We start from the raw sequence: 16,315 nt of genomic DNA on the forward strand, positions 1-16,315 counted from the left end.
TACCTGATGTCGGCCCACCTGTTATTTCTGCAAGCGGTGGTGTTGTTCCCGACACTGCCACAAGTCATACGGCGCCTGGTGGAGCAGGAGACGTTTCTGCACAGCAATCACAGTTGAACCCCGTTAAAGATTCCGCATCCGGGTCCCCGCCATTGCAAGATGCTTTAAAGCATGAACCACTGACAGAGCAGCCACAGTCTGACCACGAAAATACGGATCCACCACCACATTCAAAATCATTGCAAGAAGAGCGGCGTGATGGAACACCCGAGGATTCGCCAGGGGAATTGGGGGCTTTACCCAGTCAAGAGAACACGATGCATGCATCAATTGAAGGTCCAGAACTTAATAATCCTCCACCTTATTCAAGTAACAACAATACCGTCAGCAGTAATGGTGAGGAACGCACAGAAGATACTCCGAGGAGTACTGAAATTATTGATGCCGCACCGTCAGATGAGGGGCACGAACGTGAAAATGCCGCTCCTTCCTTGGAACAACCTCAGGAAACTTCCACAGCCGCACCGGCCATTACCACTCAAACAAGTTCCATTACGCCGCCCGACGAAAGTGGGAGCAACACCGTCAAAATGAGTGAGGCATCACCCCAATCAACAGGAACTACTCAAACAAATCATACGGCGACACCTGGCGACAGTGACGGCAGCACCGCGGTCTCTCACACCACCTCCCCTCTTTTGCTTCTTCTTGTTGCGTGTGCGGCTGCTGCTGCGGTGGTGGCCGCGTGAGAGTGAGGGAGAGAGAGCCATGCACCGCCCGCACACACACTCGTCCGTCTCTCTCTCTCTCTGTGTGTGTCCCCTTGCATGGACTCTCGCCCTCACCTCACCCCACGAAGCACACACATAATGTGCCCATTGTATATATTGCATGCACACCCATGCAGGCCCGTTGGTGCTCTCTTTTGCACCACACGCACCGCTGCCGTCCTGCCTGGCTGCATGGGCGGAGCACCGTAACTGTTTCTGTTTTGTTTCCATTGCATTGAGTGGGCGACCTCTCTCTCTCCCTGTGTGTGTGTTTTGCTTTACGGGAGCAATGAGAGTGTGTGCGCTGGTCGACCCACGCTTCGGCTTTGTTTCTTGTTTTCTTTTTTATTGCTTTATTTGTGTTGTGGTTGAGTGCACCCATTCCGCGGACTGCGTGTTTAATGATATGAGTAATTTGCGTGTGTGCTATCTCCTTTTCTCTGCCGTTGCTTTATTTGGACTCTCTTGTGGCGCACAGCTGCTCTGCATGTATAGGCGCTGACAAGCACACAGGCACATGCACAAGCAAATGCACATAAGCCATGTCGCACACACGTGGGCTACCCCTGCACTGATAGAGAAGCTCTTAGCGCGCTTTTGAATGTCGCAGCGGGCACCATTGGACTCGGCGTGTTGGCGCCTGTGGCTGCCTTTGGCGACGCTCCGATCCGCTCTGTTGGAAGTGCCGGCGTGGTCGTGGGGTGGCGGGAGAGCAACGGCGGACACGGTGACCTCTACGCAGTGAGCTCACAGTAACTTCCTCGGCCAGTGGCAGTGCGGATGGAACTGTCATAATGATCGCACCGCCGGCACGCTTGTTGTCGAGTTCCCCGAAAGGAGAGCAGTGAAAGAAGGTCCGTCCGCATGACTCTTTGCATCTCCGCCTCAGGGCTGCGCATCACAATCGGGGTTGCCGTGCGGTTATGCAACAGGGTATGATCTGCTGGGAGAGCGCGCTGTGCGATGCTCCTGCACCTGGGACTGGTGCTGTGCCGTTGGTGGATGTTGAGTGGCCGATCACACAAATATTGCGACACCACGAGGAGAAAGGACCAAACACCCCGCGTGGAGGGAGCGGTGCGTCTGGTGATGACTCTGTGCGACGGTGATGGACGTTCTCTCGACGACGGATTGACGGTTCGTCTATTTGGTGGAGTCGGTGCCCAAGCTGTGTGTATGGCCGCCTCTGTGGTCTCCTGTTGCTCCGCTGCGTGGGCCGCATTCTGACGCATTACTGGCTCAAAGCCATTTTGTTTTTCTTACTCTTCTTTTTCTTTTGTTTCTCTCTTCCCGCATCCAGGCTGCGCTGCTGCTGCTACTCACACGAAACCAAGAAATGCATTTTACTCAAGTCATGCGCCAGCCACGCCACGCCACACCGCCTTTCCCACTGGTGGTGTTGCTGCTGATGTGCTGCGCCAGTGGGTGTATTGCTGATGCACCCGCCACACAATAACGCTGTGGATTTGACGTGATGATGAGGAGGAACGGCCCGCTGTCGACTGCGGTGGTGCGTGAGGTGCCGCGCAAGGGACAGGGCGCGATGCAGGCGTACACCGTCGCCGCAAAGGATGACGACAGTGGCTGGGAGCCGATCAGCATCGCGGTTTCCATGGAGGATCTGGAGAGGCATGAACAAGAGGAAGCACTGCGAAGAGGGAGAGGATGAGTGCTACAACGCGTTGGGGCAAAGGGTGTCATGCACAGCAGAGCATTTCCTGACGGAGGCAAAGACACAATTGTACACTGGGAGGATTCTCTTCGGTGCCGTCAAACTGCACACTGAGCGACTCCTTGTGAAACCCACTGGTGGGACGATAACTGTACCGAGGGCTATGAATGGACCGTGCAGCCATTTCACGGTTCCTACCAGGCACAAGAGCGACGGTGTGTCGAATGCAGGTTTTATCATCTACGCTGCTGCTGGGCCATCAGGCACGGATAGCAGGGCTGTGTGGGCGGCCACGTGTAACACACTGAGTGATCTTCGTCCTTCCATTGGCGCCATGAAATTTGATCTGAAGTACATGACTGACACGGCGTGGAGCGTTCGCGTTGCCGCACACGAAATTGCGCATGCACTTGGGTTCAGCCAGGAGAGCATGAGAGAAAAGAGCCTGGTGAAGAAGCCAGAGAGAAGTGTGCGTGGGAAGCACCGCAGGATGGTGGCAGGGAAGCACGTTCAGGAGAAGGCGAAAGCGCACTTTGGTTGTAAGTCTCTCGAGGGCATGGTGCTGGAGGACGAAGATGGCCCTCGGGAAAAAGCGATTCTTCACTGGAAGGGACGCCACGCGCGGGACGAGCTGATGGCCCCACAGTTGGTGCCGGCTACTACATGGCTCTGACGATGGCGGTTTTTGCTGATATGGGATACTACCGTGTGAATTGGAGGATGGCGGAGCCGATGAGCTGGGGCCACCGCAGTGGCTGCGACTTCCTGGTCAACAAGCGCAATACAACCGATAATATTGCCGCAAAGTATCCTCACATATTTTGCGATGCTAAAGACACAGAGACGCTCCGCTGCACCTCCGACCGCCGTCACGTTGGGACGTGCACCGCAAGCATCGTTGAGGACAAGGGGAGTCTGGTGGATAAGGACGTTTGCCCTGTCGTATCTTCCGAATTTCACGAAATATCGTCTGGGACAACGTACAGGACGTGCTCGGACGAAAATGTGGATTATCTCCGTGGGTCGCTGACTGGCGGCGGCTCGTGGTGCCTGGACGCAGAATTACTGGAGACGAAGGACGGTGATGGACATAAAAGCGTCAAGGGAGTGTGCGCGCAGGTGTCGTGTGAGGAGGGCACAGTGAAGGAGAGGCACCTCGGCAGCAGTGTTTTTCAGCCTTGCCCTGAGAACACTGACATCCCAGTGACGTTGAAATATTTTAAGAAAGATGGGAAAATCAAGTGCCCCAATTACGGCGAGGTGTGCACCATTGCCGCGAACGGCAGCAGTCTTGTCATCCCGAGCGCGTTGGTGGGTGGACAAGGTGACGAGCAAGAGAAGGAAGCAGAAGAGTCTGCGGTTGCTTCAGGGTCGCCTTCTCCGGAGAATACTCGTCCACAGTTGTCTCCAGTGGCGTCTGGTGCCTCCATTGAAAAGGAGCCTCCTGGTGCTTCGGCTGCGGGTGTCGCTGGTGGTGGCCTTCATGCCGGTCCGAGGGGTGATCCGGGGGTGCGGACCGAAAGTGGGGACAACACTCAGCGGCGAGGGAGGAGACCTGGCAGTGGAAGCGACGGAGCCAACAGAGCCTCCGGCCACGACGCCTTTTTTTTGCGCCATCACCCGGCGAGGACGTTGCACGAGCGGAGTGCGACCCGCGGGCGGATTGCCCAGCGGTGATTCCCAGTGCCTCCGCGCCTGCCACTCCGATTCCGTCCGTCAACAGCGACGATTTTCAGGCGATACCCGATGCGTTGGTACAGCAGGCCGACAGTGATGGCGGTGTGGCTGCTGCTACTGCTGGCCTCATTCCCTTTGTGCTTCTTGTTGTGGTCGCTGCGGCGGTAGTGGTGGTGCCTCTTTGAGCAGCCGCGGCGGCTGGGCGCAATCAAACTGCGGCAGGGCGACAGTATTTAGTTGGCACATTGGCCCCGCACTCAAGATGCGCAAAACCGTAGCAATAACACTATGATACACTCACTGCATTCCCCGTTTCCTTCTTTGCTTGCGGGGGATGGGCAAAATGACCGGTCTTTCATTGCATTGTTTTTTATTCTGGGAAAAGGTGTTTTTGTTTTATTGCCTAGAGGGTTTAACTTTCGTGAAAACTGTGTGTGAATGAAGTAACATGGAGAGAAAAGACATTTCCCAGCACCACATGTATACACTCGTTTTTTGATGCGATTGGGACGAGGGGAAACCACCGTACTCTAATCGTGAGTAAAAAGTAAAGGAAATGTGCTCCAATGGAGGCGGGGTCGTGCCGGTAGCTGTTTCTCTGAAGGGCAGGGACGACTGCCTCTGCCTCCGTAATTGGTGCATGCGGCTTTATCTTTTACACTTTTGCTTGTTTTTGTGATTTTTTTTTGTGCGTCATTGCGAGAATGTGGACCTCAAATAATTTCTGTGCTTTGGCTTTTAATCTGTATGCGTCCTTTTTATTTTTTTGCCTTCCCGAGTTTTTGCATCCGTTTTTGATTGGCCGTGTGTGTTTCGGGTGCTCTGCTGCACTGTGGGTAGTGTGTCTTACTTCCTTCTGTCCCTGCTGTTCTGATTGTGAGAACACGCTGTAGGTCAGGGTGCATGGCTCCGTGGTTGCGGCACTATTTGTTGTGGTTGCGTTGGGGCAGCCCCGACAAGACTGCCAACGTGTGGCTCTTGGGTGTCTCGTTGGGCTCTTTTCCGTCTCCTGCGCGATGGACTCCCGTCTTCGGCGCACCCTTTCGTGCAGTGGCCTCAGCGCAACAAGGTGGCAGTTTTGTTGCTGTTGCTGCTTCAGCTGTTTTGTGTTTCCCTCTGGTATTGTGAGGTGCAGGTGTCGGATGTGGCGGCAATGAGCCGAAGAGAAGGAAGGAGGAGGAGGATGCTGCGTGCGGGAGGGCCCTGCGGTGTTGGAGCGGTGCGCACTGTTTGCGGGCTTGATGCGCCCCTTTGGTGCATGGCGTGTCTTGGTGTGTCCTTCTTGCCGTGTGTGGTGCCAACCGGCTCTTCACGATTGTGGCAATGGCGTGTTGACAGCGGTGTTTGGGTTGGCGTTGGCTGTTCCACCCTCTGGGGCTACGAGGACGTATGCGTCACAATGAGCGACACCAATCGCGCACGACGCCTGGTCTGCAAGCAAGTGACGCACCGATTGCCGACGCGGCGCGGCCCTCTTGTCTTTTTCGTCCCTCTGGTAGTCTACAGTCTGATGTTTAGACGTAGTGGTCTCCTCTTTTCTCACTCATTTTGTGTGTGACCGCATGCACTAACCACAACAATTGTACAACACAAGTATTACAGAGTGCAGTCTTGTGTGCCTGTTGCCGTGGATTGGAGTGTGTGTCGTGCGTGGTGTGCGGCGTACGGTGCATGCCTGGCTGCTGCCCTCTCCTCATGTGGTGTGCCCTCTGTGTGTGTGTCTGCCGCACCTCTCGTCTCCCCTGTTGCTCTCCATGTCCCTTGCTGTGCAGGTCAGCTCCACACCACTGAACGACCACACTCACGATGATGACGTGCCGTCTGCTGTGCGCCCTGTTGGTGCTCGCCCTGTGCTGCTGCCCGTACGTGTGCGCGACAGCGGATGGTGAAGGTGTTAATATCCTCGGTCAACCGCTGCCTCAGCCAGGAGTGCAAACTCCGAGCAGTAAGCAACTGCAATCAGATAATTCCGGTGTGGCGGGGTCACAAAGTAATTCCGATACAACAAAGGGACAAAATCAGGTAACTGGTAGAGGAGGAGGCGAAAACTCCCTCTTAACCCCTCCTGCGCCAACGAGAGAAAGTGCTACGTCCGGTACGAAAGAGTCCACAGATCCGGAAGCCGGCAGGACACAGGAAACAGATGCAATGACCGGAACCGGAGTGTTACAAATACGGCCCAGAGACGCAGAGTCACCGGATTCGAGGACCGTTACAGCGCCAAGTACGGCCACTACGGGAATGTCACCAACTCCTCCAAACGAACTGGAAAAAAATTCAGCAAAAAGGATCACTGCGCCAGCTACGACCACCACGACTACAACGACCACCACTACAACACAGGCACCAAGTACTACCACGACTACAGAGGCGCCAACCACGACGACCACCCGCGCACCGTCACGTCTTCGCGAAATGGACGGCAGCCTCAGCAGCTCTGCATGGGTGTGTGCCCCGCTGCTGCTCGTCGTATCCGCGCTGGCGTACACCGCTCTGGGCTGAAGAGGTGTGTGGGCTGTGCGTGCCAGCACTCAACCGCGGGGATTTGTGCGCGTCTACTGTGGTCCGATGTAAATAAATAAGAGAAAATAATGATTGTGTGTTTTGCTTCATTTGCTTCCGCTGCCCTGCTGTGTGCTCCTTGCCGCTCCCCGCATCCGTCATGTTGAACGCATCCCAGACACTCTGGTATGTACTACACGCACACAACTGCTTGCATGGACGCATGTCCGTGTGTGAATGCATGCACACTGGAGCCATACTGTGCAGCCCTTTGTTTTTTGTGTGTTTTTACATTTTTTACTGTTGCTGTTTGTTTACCTGTGTTTTGTTTTTATTTTTTTTTTTGCTGATTATTAATTGCTGCGGGGCGTTTTGTGTGTTTTTGCCCTTTTACTGATTCTAACTGCCTCATGGTGTATGTGCTGCCGCTGCCGCTGCTGCCTTCATTTGTCACTGTGTGGTGTGAATTGTCTCTTCTTTTGCCTTTCACTCTACGTTGACGGGGCGTTAGTTTGTGCTGAAGGCTGCACGCAAGTGACAGGAGTGATGGCGATGATGATGACTGGCCGTGTGCTGCTGGTGTGTGTCCTCTGCGTGCTGTGGTGCGGTGCGGTTTTTGGACACGCTGAGGGTTTGGCAGCTGTTGGTGGCAGCTCTGGTGGTGACAACAGTCCTGGAAGTGAAGGTGGCTCACGTGGAGGTCCTGAAGTAAATTCCTCTTTGGAGCCTCTTTCTGTTGTTGGAGGTCCCAAAGGAAATATGATGTCTTCGTTGGAAACTTCTCTCTCTGTTGGTAGTATTCCTCCAAATTCTCTTTCCGAAGAGGGTGATGGTCTACAGTCCCTTGGCGATACGCTCAATTCTGAGGACGAGGTATCTTCAGATGTAAGTGGTCCGTCAGTACAAACAAAAACGCCTGGACAGTCCGATTCGCCCATCGTGAAGGCACCGGAGAAGTCAGATCCCAAAATAAAAACGCACATCTCTGATAAACAAGGAGAAGCAGGAAGTACAGAGGATAATGAGGATGCAACAGAAAGCGAGAAAAGGCATAGTGAGGTGGTGAAGAGAGACATTTCCAGCGCCCTCCAATCACCGCCAACACCGCCAGTACCGGCGTACCCAGCAGAAGAAACCCCACTAGCACCAGCAAACTTACGGAATTCAGTAGAAGAAAAGCGAAACACACCGCCGTCACAAACCAAAACGGATCCCGAGGCACCAGAACCGTCTCTAGAGGATGCTGAGGCAGAGAAACACGGTGAAGGAACAACCAAATCCGATTCGATGAAGGATGCAGCTAAAGGCCGTTCAGGAGATTCAACACCATCATCCATCTCTACAAGTGACAGCGTTGACGCCCAGAGGAAGGCGGAGGAGGAGGATGACAATGAGATGGAAGCCCTCAATCCCAATGAAGCCTCTATTTTACCTTTGGTGAACAAAAATGGTCAAGGAAACGTGATTCCATCTTTTTCTGCTGAACAGCAGGAGCAAAAAGGACAGCCGTTGGGGAAAAGCGGTGCGGGCGGTGTACCCGCATCACCACTGTCCACTGTAACGAGTTCCTCAGCAGGCAAGGAGTCCGTAAAGCATTTGACACCAGGAACATCTCCTGATGGGCATCAAAATGTGGATGGCGGTTCTACTGCTGATGGCTACCAAACGGTGAGCACAGGATATGGAGATAAAACGCAGGAGGATGGACCACACAAAACTCCTACGGGAAACCTTGCCAAAGCAGATGCAAATGGCCCTACAACTATGGGCGTGGGGCAAGATGGAACCGCAGTGAATACTGAGGTGGGTGCGAGCTCCGCTGAGGATGAGGAGACGGTGGCAGGAAAGAATGTGCAGGAGGAAGAGGTCCAGCCACAGAACATGGATGTGAATGGTGCGGCACTCAACAGCAGCCTCGGACATTTGTCGCAGGGGAACAACAGCGATGCTGGCACTGTGCGTGGGAGCGGACTGCTGCCGCTGCTCCTGTTAGGACTGTGGGGGTTTGCGGCTCTGTGAAGCGTGACTGGCTGCCGCGTGGGACAATTGCGACCTCCTCAGCAGAGACTTTCTTTCCCATGGGAACAAATTTCTTTCATAAATCTTTTTTTGCGTATTTTAATTTTTTTGCTACTTTTTTTCTGTTATTAATTTTTGCATTTTAAATCTTTTGCTCCACCATCCCTTCTTTTTTGCTTTTTGGGGGCAATCAATATGGACGTTTTTTTCTTTTCTACTCTTCCCTCTTTTAATTGTTTCTTGCTGCACTCTTCCTGTGAGGGGTGCCGTGTGTTTCCCGCCCAACTGCTCCACTCGCACACCCACCGACACGCTCATGACGGCGGCCCTGTGCGCCTCGCCTGCTGCACGCATGAGGAGGGTCCGCGACGAACGGCGCGCTGAGGGAGCCGTGACGTGTGGGCGTGCGACGAGGGCCTGTGGGGCGGAGCACACATTTCTTTCCCTCTTGTTTTGTTTTCTTTGCGGCCAGGGCGGGCAGACATCCGCAGCGCCACACACACAGCCACACCCTGCCGCCGTGTTTTTTTTTTTTTTTTGCTTTGCGTGTGCATTTCACGCGCCGGCAGTCCCTTTCGGTGTCGGCCTCGTGAGCATTTCTTTTCCCCTGATGAGTTTTTTTTTTCTTTTGCTGCGCTCACTCTCCCGATGGAGTGACGCGACTCCCGTCATGTCTGCGTGCTTCTCTCAGTCCCCATGCACACACGAGTGACTGAGCTCTGCGGGCCGCACTCACACGCCGATGGGAGGGCTGAGGGGAGCAGCAACACGCAGATGACCCCATGAAATATAAACGATGTGCGGACACGCAGAGGGTCAGACGGTTGAAAGACATTTAAATACGTTTTAATTTTATTTGCGGGCAAAATATATGCAGACAGTTTGGTGTGGCCACAAGGCAGCCGGCAGCTTTTTAAATTTGTGTGGAACAGTAATGGACGATTTCTTTCTTTTATTTATAATTAATTTGTGTGATCGGGTTTGTGTAAGACGAAGGGGAACGGTTTTTTGTTTTAAATAAATTTTGTGTGAGTTGCCGCTGCTTGGGCTGCAGTGCAGTCATGAGTTTGAGCGGTCTTCTTCTTGTTGTTTCCGCCACGCACCTCCGCTGTACATTTTTTTGCGTCTCTCCACATACTCTGCTCTCTTTTTTCTACTTTTATGCTTTGTGTTTCTGCAGGCACACACACACAAGATGCACATTGCAGTGGATTTGAATGCTTCTTTTGCAGTGCATGCTGGCAGTTGCGTGTGGCGGCTGTTGTCCTCCTCCGTTGCCATGAGGAGAAGGGAGGAGGGAGAGGGAGTGCGCAGTCCGAGTCTCTTTTTCCGCGGGTGTGGTGCACCGCGTGTGACTGCGTTGAGTTGGGCTCCGTGTCCCATTGAGGGCGGGATGGCTGGAAATTTTGTTGCCGCGTCATGGATGGATGAGGGTCCACTGGCGCGTGTGGCTGGTGTGGTGGGTGCTCGCTCCGTGTGCGTTGTATGGTGGCCGCGGGCCTTTGGCATTTCCCGTTGGTTGTGAAAATGAGCTGGGAGAATATGGTGGTGGATATCTTCTCCTCGTGCATGGTGGGTGGCTGCTGGCGTTGTGTGCCTTTCTTGCGTGGATGCTGCCCCGTGGTGTGTGAACTGTGCGGCTGGGCCTGCTGCCATCTCCTCATGTTGTCTGCCCTCTCTCTCGCTGTATCCGCTGCACTCCGTCCCTCTCCCTCTTGTTGCATTCTTTTTCTTCTGCCTCACGGATCATCTGAATGGCTCCAGCGACTCCACTACGGGTGACGATGACTGCGATGGTGACGGTGCGGCGCCGTGTTGGTCCTTGCGCTCTTGTGCTGCTGCTGCTGCCCGTCCGTGTGCGTGACGGCTGCTGGGAGTCCTGGAGATGTATCTGGTGATGCGGATGCGGTGGTTGTGCCGGTGGATGTGTCGTGTGCTCCGAGTGACGGCAGCCTGAGCTATCACGTGCGTGTGTGTGTGTGCGTGGAAGAAGTGTTCTGCTGCCAGTGCTGAGGCTCAGTGTGAGAATTACACTTTCAGTGGCTTTGGTGTGCGCATGCATGGCAGGAATGGTGAGCTGGGTGCTGTGTGCCATGTGGCCAATGCGGTGCACACATGTAGCAACTGTGCTGCCAGCTGTGCAACGGAAGAGGAAGGGGCCACCGTTGCTTTCACGATGAATGGGACGATACATAAATACGCCGGCCCTTATGAATTGTGGTGGCGCCAATTTTCCCCCGACGGAACCATCCATCCGCCTGCACGGAGCAGCGATGCTGACCAGACGGTCATCTGTCAGTTGCCGCCGCCCGTGAAGGGAAGGATGACACAAAATCTGGTGGGACAACTGCGCCGCAAGTTAATGCTGAGCCGTCACGTCAGAACGAGGATTGGCGACAGTCTGCGGCGGCTGACGGACCGAACACCGTCGATCCGAGTCCCGCATTCAACACGGCGACCAACACGTCCGAGACGAGGCCTGAGTTTGCCAGCAATCCGAACGAAATGATGGTCCCGAATGCATCCAAGAGGCCTTCCTTTGCCAACGGTCCGAGAATAGTAGTGGCGTCGAATGCATCCGGGATCATGTCTGTCACTTATGGCGGCAGGGAACACGTTGCTGCGGATAACACGGACGAGGTGAATGAGCGCAACGCCACTGGACACAAATCTCTCGTTTTAGAAAATGGCACTGCAGGCAGTGGATTTGTTGCTGAGGGTGATGCGGACGGATTGACTCAACGCAATGCCTCTGGACACGAAAACCCCAATTACGAGAATTCACCGCGCAGTATTCCGAGAGCGGTGTGAGTCCCAACGACTGCTTTGCCCTGCTCTACGACGCGAAATTGACACTGCATGAGTTAACTGTTGACGGCACTGTGCGTGTGTGCGTGTATTGGGTGCTGCTGCTTCTTCTGGGATTGTGTGGAGTTGTGGTGGTCTTTTGAGCCAAAGAGTGTGGAATTGCGACTTTTCACGGGGAACATGTGCCGCGTTCTTTGCGTGTTAATTTTTTATTACTTTTTTACTGCTAGTTTTTTTCCTGGAATTATAAGCACCATTTTTTATTTAATGGTTGGTTGCTGCACACTCTCATGTTTGACGTGCCTCTTTGTTTTGTTGTTTGTTGCCCACACGCGGTGCCGGCCTCATTGCTGTGCGTCCCACGGACTGCACGAAAGGAGGATTGGAGGAACAGGCCGGATGCCGCAATGAAGTGCGAGGGATGTTGTGTGGGCTCAGGGAGCAGCACGATCTTTTTTATTTGATTTCTTTTCTTGGTGAAGGCATTATGTACACAGACACACACGGTTGCCTTGTGCTGCTTAGCATAAGAAATAGAATTTCTGTCCGATTGATTTTTCATATTCCTCCCCTGGAGTTTTGTTGGACTCCTATCATTTTTTTTTCTGTGTTCTTTTTTTTTCCGCCCTTTTAAGTTTTGGTTTGCGGGTCGGTGTGTGAGTTCTGCGGTTGTAATGATTCCATCTGTCCTTTTTTGTTTGCGCTTCTTCTGGCTGCTGCCATTTATTACCATGCGGTGGCTGTGCGTGGTGTAGCTGCTGTCTCTCTGTACTTCCTTTCTCATGCAGATCGAATCCAAGTTATTCAACAACGATAGTTTCGAAGATGATGCGCCGTATTTTTTGTGTTGTGTTGGTGCTGGCACTGCTGTGCTGCTGCCCGTGCGTGTTTGCCGTGAAGGAAGGGGAGGAGCAAGAGCCGCAGGTAACGCAGGTGAATGCAGAGTGTGCGGGTGACGGTAATGTTGCGCGTTGGCAGCTCCCCGGGAAGTCATTGTGGTACAACTGCTCGGATGCAGCTCCTGGTGCGGGACAAATGATTTGCAGCATGGGCGACGGAAACTGTGCGTCCGAGGATGTTCGGAAGCGTATCAAAGGAGTTGCGAAGGATGGCGTCTTCACAATCAACGTCACATCGCCCACTCCAGACATTCTGGAGAGTTGGTGGAAGCGTAAAGTGGAGCCGAAGGCGGCCACCGTTGAAAGTGTTCCGGCCAAACCTTTGGAAGCAGAACCTCCGAGCCCTCCAGAGGACAATATTTCTCGTGAAACATCTTCCAGACCGGATTCTGAATCTTCTCCTGCTGTCGTTCAGGTTGCGACTGGTGCCCCTCCTCCTCCTCCACCTGCAACTCCAGGCGGCGCTGGTGCTGACTCTGCTGCTGGCGCTGCGGCCTCGCAAGCGTCGGATCACGCTCCCTCTGGTGAACTTCAAGGCCCTTCACATTCTGCCTCTGCTGCTTCTCCTGCACCCGAATCCATACCAGACCCGGAGCTCACAGAGAGCGGCGACCACTCCTCCCATGACCCCCCAGTGGAGCTGCAGGAAGAGAATGCTGCTGCGCCACCGACTCAGTTGTCCCAGACCGGCGAGGACGGGGGTGCAGCGGAAGGCACCGAAGAGGACGCCGCCGCCAACACCACCGACACTGATTCTAGCGAAGGAAATTCTACGGCGGCAAGCACGCCGGCTCCTCTTTCCTCTGCGCCCACAACGAACGCGCTGGAGAACAGTGTGGGAACTGACGCCTGCTTCCATGACACCCATCTGCATGCCCGGCTGCTGCTTGTTCTGGCTGCACTCACGTACGGGACACTGGGCTGAAGAAGTGAATGCGGGCTATTAAAGCCGGCACTCAACCACGGGGATTTGTGCGTTTCTTTTGTTTTACAGAGTAATAACTAATAGAAAATAATGATTGTGTGTTTTGCTTCATTTGCTTCCGCTGCGCTGCTGTGTGCTCCATGTTGTTGCTCCCTCTGTCCGTCACTTGGCACGCATCCCAGACACACTCATATGCACGGCACGCCCACAACTGTTTGCGTGGACGCATGTCTGTGTGCTGTTGCATGCACACTGGAGCTATACTGTGCATCAGTTTATCTCTTGTGGTTTTACCTTTTTTTTAATTTATTGCTGTTTGTTTACTCGTGTTTTTTTAAATTGCTTTGTGTTTATTTTTCTTGCTGATTCATTGCTGCGGGGCTGTGTGTTTGTGTGCGTTTTTTGTCCTTTCGCTGATTGCAACTGCCTCATGTTGTGTGCTGCGCTGCTGCTGTTTGTTACTGGGGCTGTGAGTGGCTGTGTGACTTGTCTCTTTTTTGCTTTCACTCTCCGTTGACGTGTTGTTAGTTTGTGCTGAAGGCTACACGCAATTGACAGGAGTGATGGCGATGATGATGACTGGCCGTGTGCTGCTGGTGTGTGCCCTCTGCGTGCTGTGGTGCGGTGCCGACGGAGGCGAATGCACTGAGGTGGTGAAAGCGCCTGCCGGTGGTGCTGGAGGTGGGAGTGGTGGTAAAAGTGCGGTGGAGACTGCTGAAAATTCAACGTCAGGACCAGACACATCAGATTCACCAATAGATGTATCCAAGGTTAATCAATCAACAGAAGCGTCTGGAGGAAAATCTTTGGAAGGGAACGGAGTTAATGTTGATCAACAGGATGTTGTTCCTGGAGTGGAGGAGGAAGATGGAAGCCCTTCAGGGCGTTTAGAAGAAACTGTGGTGAACGATCCAGGAAAAGAAAATACAGAACGGCCATTACAAAACGTGGGAAAAGAAGGAATACAGCAGCCACAATTGCAATTGAATTTATCAAAGCAACCGCAGCCACCACCGCAACAGTCACAACCGCTATCGCCATCAGCACCTCAGCCACACACTTCTGCTTCAGAAGAGGGTGAAGGTGTTGGCGAGAACAATACGGGTGGAGAAGGTCAGCCCTCATTGGGAGCACAAGATATTGGAAACGAGGATTCAAAGAACCACAGAAAAGAAGACTTATTAGAGAGTTCAGGTATAAAATCACAAAGCAGTGAACAGGCCCAGACGACAGTGCCAAAGACAGTACCGCCGGAGCACAAAACTCAAAATGAAGAGTTAACTCCGGAAAAAAAGACGAATGAAAGCCAAAGCACGGATACATCCACGAACCTACCCAAACAACAAAAGGAAAATAAGGAATATCCTGCCTCTACGGAAGGTACGGCGCAGAGTACATCAACTGGCAGTCAAGAACAAGAAGCTGAGCCATCTACAAGCGAAGAACCTTCCCCTTTTGAGGAGGAACAATCCACAGGGACGAAGACAAACGAGGATGCTCGAACTCCGGATGCTGCAGCGACAGAAAAACGCCAAACTGGAGATAATGAAAAGGTTGGCGACAGTGACGGCAGCACCGCGGTGTCCCACACCACCTCCCCTCTTTTGCTTCTTCTTGTTGCGGCCGCTGCGGCTGCGGTGGTGTCCGCGTGAGAGTGAGTGAGAGAGAGCCATGCACCGCCCGCACACACACTCGTCCTTCACTCACTCTCTGTGTGTGTCCCCTTGCATGGACTCTCGCCCTCACCCCATCCCACGAAGCACACACATAATGTGCCCATTGTATATATTGCATGCACACCCATGCAGGCCCGTTGGTGCTCTCTTTTGCACCACACGCACCGCTGCCGTCCTGCCTGGCTGCATGGGCGGAGCACCGTAACTGTTTCTGTTTTGTTTTTATTGCATTGAGTGGGCGACCTCTCTCTCTCTCTCCCTGTGTGTGTGTTTTGCTTTACGGGAGCAATGAGTGTGTGTGCGCTGGTCGTCCCACGCTTGTTTTTTTTTTTTTAGTTTTATTGCTTTTGCTTCTGTTGTGGTTGAGAGCACCTCTTTCATTTATTTATTTATTTTTGTCTTGCCTTGACTGCGGACGTCCAAAATGTCCTTTGTTCGATATTTTCTTGTTGTTTCTTCCTCTCTTGTTGGGAGAGTGTCAGTCTCTCGTATCCTTGTCACGCCAAGTTTTTTTTTTTTTTTTGACATGCGTCATGCGTCAGTTGATCTACTTTACTCTGCGGCCTGCATTGCTTCTGGTGTTGCTATTGATGATGTCTGCGATGTTATTTTTCGGCGGATGTCTTGCTGTCAGCCTGACGTGTCCTTCGTTCCTTGACGATTTGTTGCGTACAGACGGTGCGTGGGCGTCTCTGGTGATAGTGAGGGACGCGTTCCTCAGAGCGCAGGATGCGTCGCGGGTGTGCGGCGTCGTTTGTGAGGACCGATGGGTGCCCGTCCGCATCCAGGCGTCATCAACGGACCGTGAGGACAGCATAAGGCACTGCGGCTTCTTTTGGTGTTGCACAAAGAATTTATTGGACGGTGCGTTTGTTTTCAATCTTTTGCAGCTTTTGTGGGGGAAGGTGGGAGTTTGAGGGCATGAGGACTGAATTCATTCGAGTGGCTGCGTTCCGTTGAGTTGCGGCCAGTCGTGGCACTCTTTCGGGGTTTGGCGGCTCGTCTCTTTTGTTTACTTCCCACCGCAGCAAGTGGATAACACGAATCCGAGGAACATTTGTTTGACCGCGTGTGGGCTGCTGCCGTGCGTGGGGCATGGACTATGTGATTGTGTGGGGAGGTGCGTTGGGGTGACGAATACTTCTGTTTGGCGTGTCGCGGTGTGTCGGAATGATGTTAGGATGACATGTGGATGGTGTTGTTTGTGATTTTTGTGTCTTCTCTGGTGGAGCCGACATTTGTGCGGGGATTGTGGCATTGCTGGCTGACAGCTCCACGTCACTTTTCAGCATTCCTGGATGTGCTGAGGAATGCCGGCTGGCGCCCAGCGTGTTGGTGCTGCTGGTGGGAATAAGTGCATCGGGAAT

At 53.3% G+C, this 16,315-nt stretch overlaps 7 protein-coding genes and 1 pseudogene across 7 annotated transcripts, besides 6 other annotated features; all 8 read left to right on the top strand.

The window, feature by feature from the left end:
- Positions 1-749, top strand: Tc00.1047053505025.10 (mucin-associated surface protein (MASP), putative; the record flags this gene model as incomplete). Its single annotated transcript, XM_809465.1, has 1 exon — positions 1-749. A coding segment is annotated over one exon (749 nt), but the record flags the coding sequence as incomplete, so codon positions are not given.
- Positions 1-8,115: a sequence feature (areas not merged during assembly with more than two copies in the genome that could not be assigned to a particular haplotype).
- Positions 2,137-3,819, top strand: Tc00.1047053505025.20 (annotated as a pseudogene).
- On the top strand, positions 5,926-6,621 carry Tc00.1047053505025.30 (mucin TcMUCII, putative; the record flags this gene model as incomplete). Its single annotated transcript, XM_809466.1, has 1 exon — positions 5,926-6,621. One exon carries the CDS (start codon positions 5,926-5,928, stop codon positions 6,619-6,621), a length of 696 nt encoding a protein of 231 aa, XP_814559.1.
- Positions 6,892-6,969: a sequence feature (T-rich).
- Tc00.1047053505025.40 (mucin-associated surface protein (MASP), putative) lies at positions 7,168-8,640 on the top strand (the record flags this gene model as incomplete). Its single annotated transcript, XM_809467.1, has 1 exon — positions 7,168-8,640. One exon carries the CDS (start codon positions 7,168-7,170, stop codon positions 8,638-8,640), a length of 1,473 nt encoding a protein of 490 aa, XP_814560.1.
- Positions 8,116-8,911: a sequence feature (heterozygous, non-Esmeraldo-like haplotype).
- Positions 8,912-14,284: a sequence feature (areas not merged during assembly with more than two copies in the genome that could not be assigned to a particular haplotype).
- On the top strand, positions 10,697-11,149 carry Tc00.1047053505025.50 (uncharacterized protein; the record flags this gene model as incomplete). Its single annotated transcript, XM_809468.1, has 1 exon — positions 10,697-11,149. The coding sequence occupies one exon, from the start codon at positions 10,697-10,699 to the stop codon at positions 11,147-11,149; it is 453 nt and encodes a 150-aa protein (XP_814561.1).
- On the top strand, positions 12,274-13,272 carry Tc00.1047053505025.60 (90 kDa surface protein, putative; the record flags this gene model as incomplete). The annotated part of the gene is made up of 1 exon (XM_809469.1): positions 12,274-13,272. The coding sequence occupies one exon, from the start codon at positions 12,274-12,276 to the stop codon at positions 13,270-13,272; it is 999 nt and encodes a 332-aa protein (XP_814562.1).
- On the top strand, positions 13,836-14,924 carry Tc00.1047053505025.70 (mucin-associated surface protein (MASP), putative; the record flags this gene model as incomplete). The annotated part of the gene is made up of 1 exon (XM_809470.1): positions 13,836-14,924. The coding sequence occupies one exon, from the start codon at positions 13,836-13,838 to the stop codon at positions 14,922-14,924; it is 1,089 nt and encodes a 362-aa protein (XP_814563.1).
- Positions 14,285-14,562: a sequence feature (areas merged during assembly that could not be assigned to a particular haplotype. This can correspond to areas where the two haplotypes were merged or to regions with more than two copies in the genome that were merged during assembly.).
- Positions 14,563-16,315: part of a sequence feature (areas not merged during assembly with more than two copies in the genome that could not be assigned to a particular haplotype) that runs on past the window's edge.
- On the top strand, positions 15,065-15,865 carry Tc00.1047053505025.80 (uncharacterized protein; the record flags this gene model as incomplete). Its single annotated transcript, XM_809471.1, has 1 exon — positions 15,065-15,865. The coding sequence occupies one exon, from the start codon at positions 15,065-15,067 to the stop codon at positions 15,863-15,865; it is 801 nt and encodes a 266-aa protein (XP_814564.1).

This window comes from Trypanosoma cruzi (genome assembly GCF_000209065.1).
Source record: "Trypanosoma cruzi strain CL Brener chromosome Unknown tcruzi_1047053505025, whole genome shotgun sequence".
NCBI lineage: Eukaryota > Euglenozoa > Kinetoplastea > Trypanosomatida > Trypanosomatidae > Trypanosoma > Trypanosoma cruzi.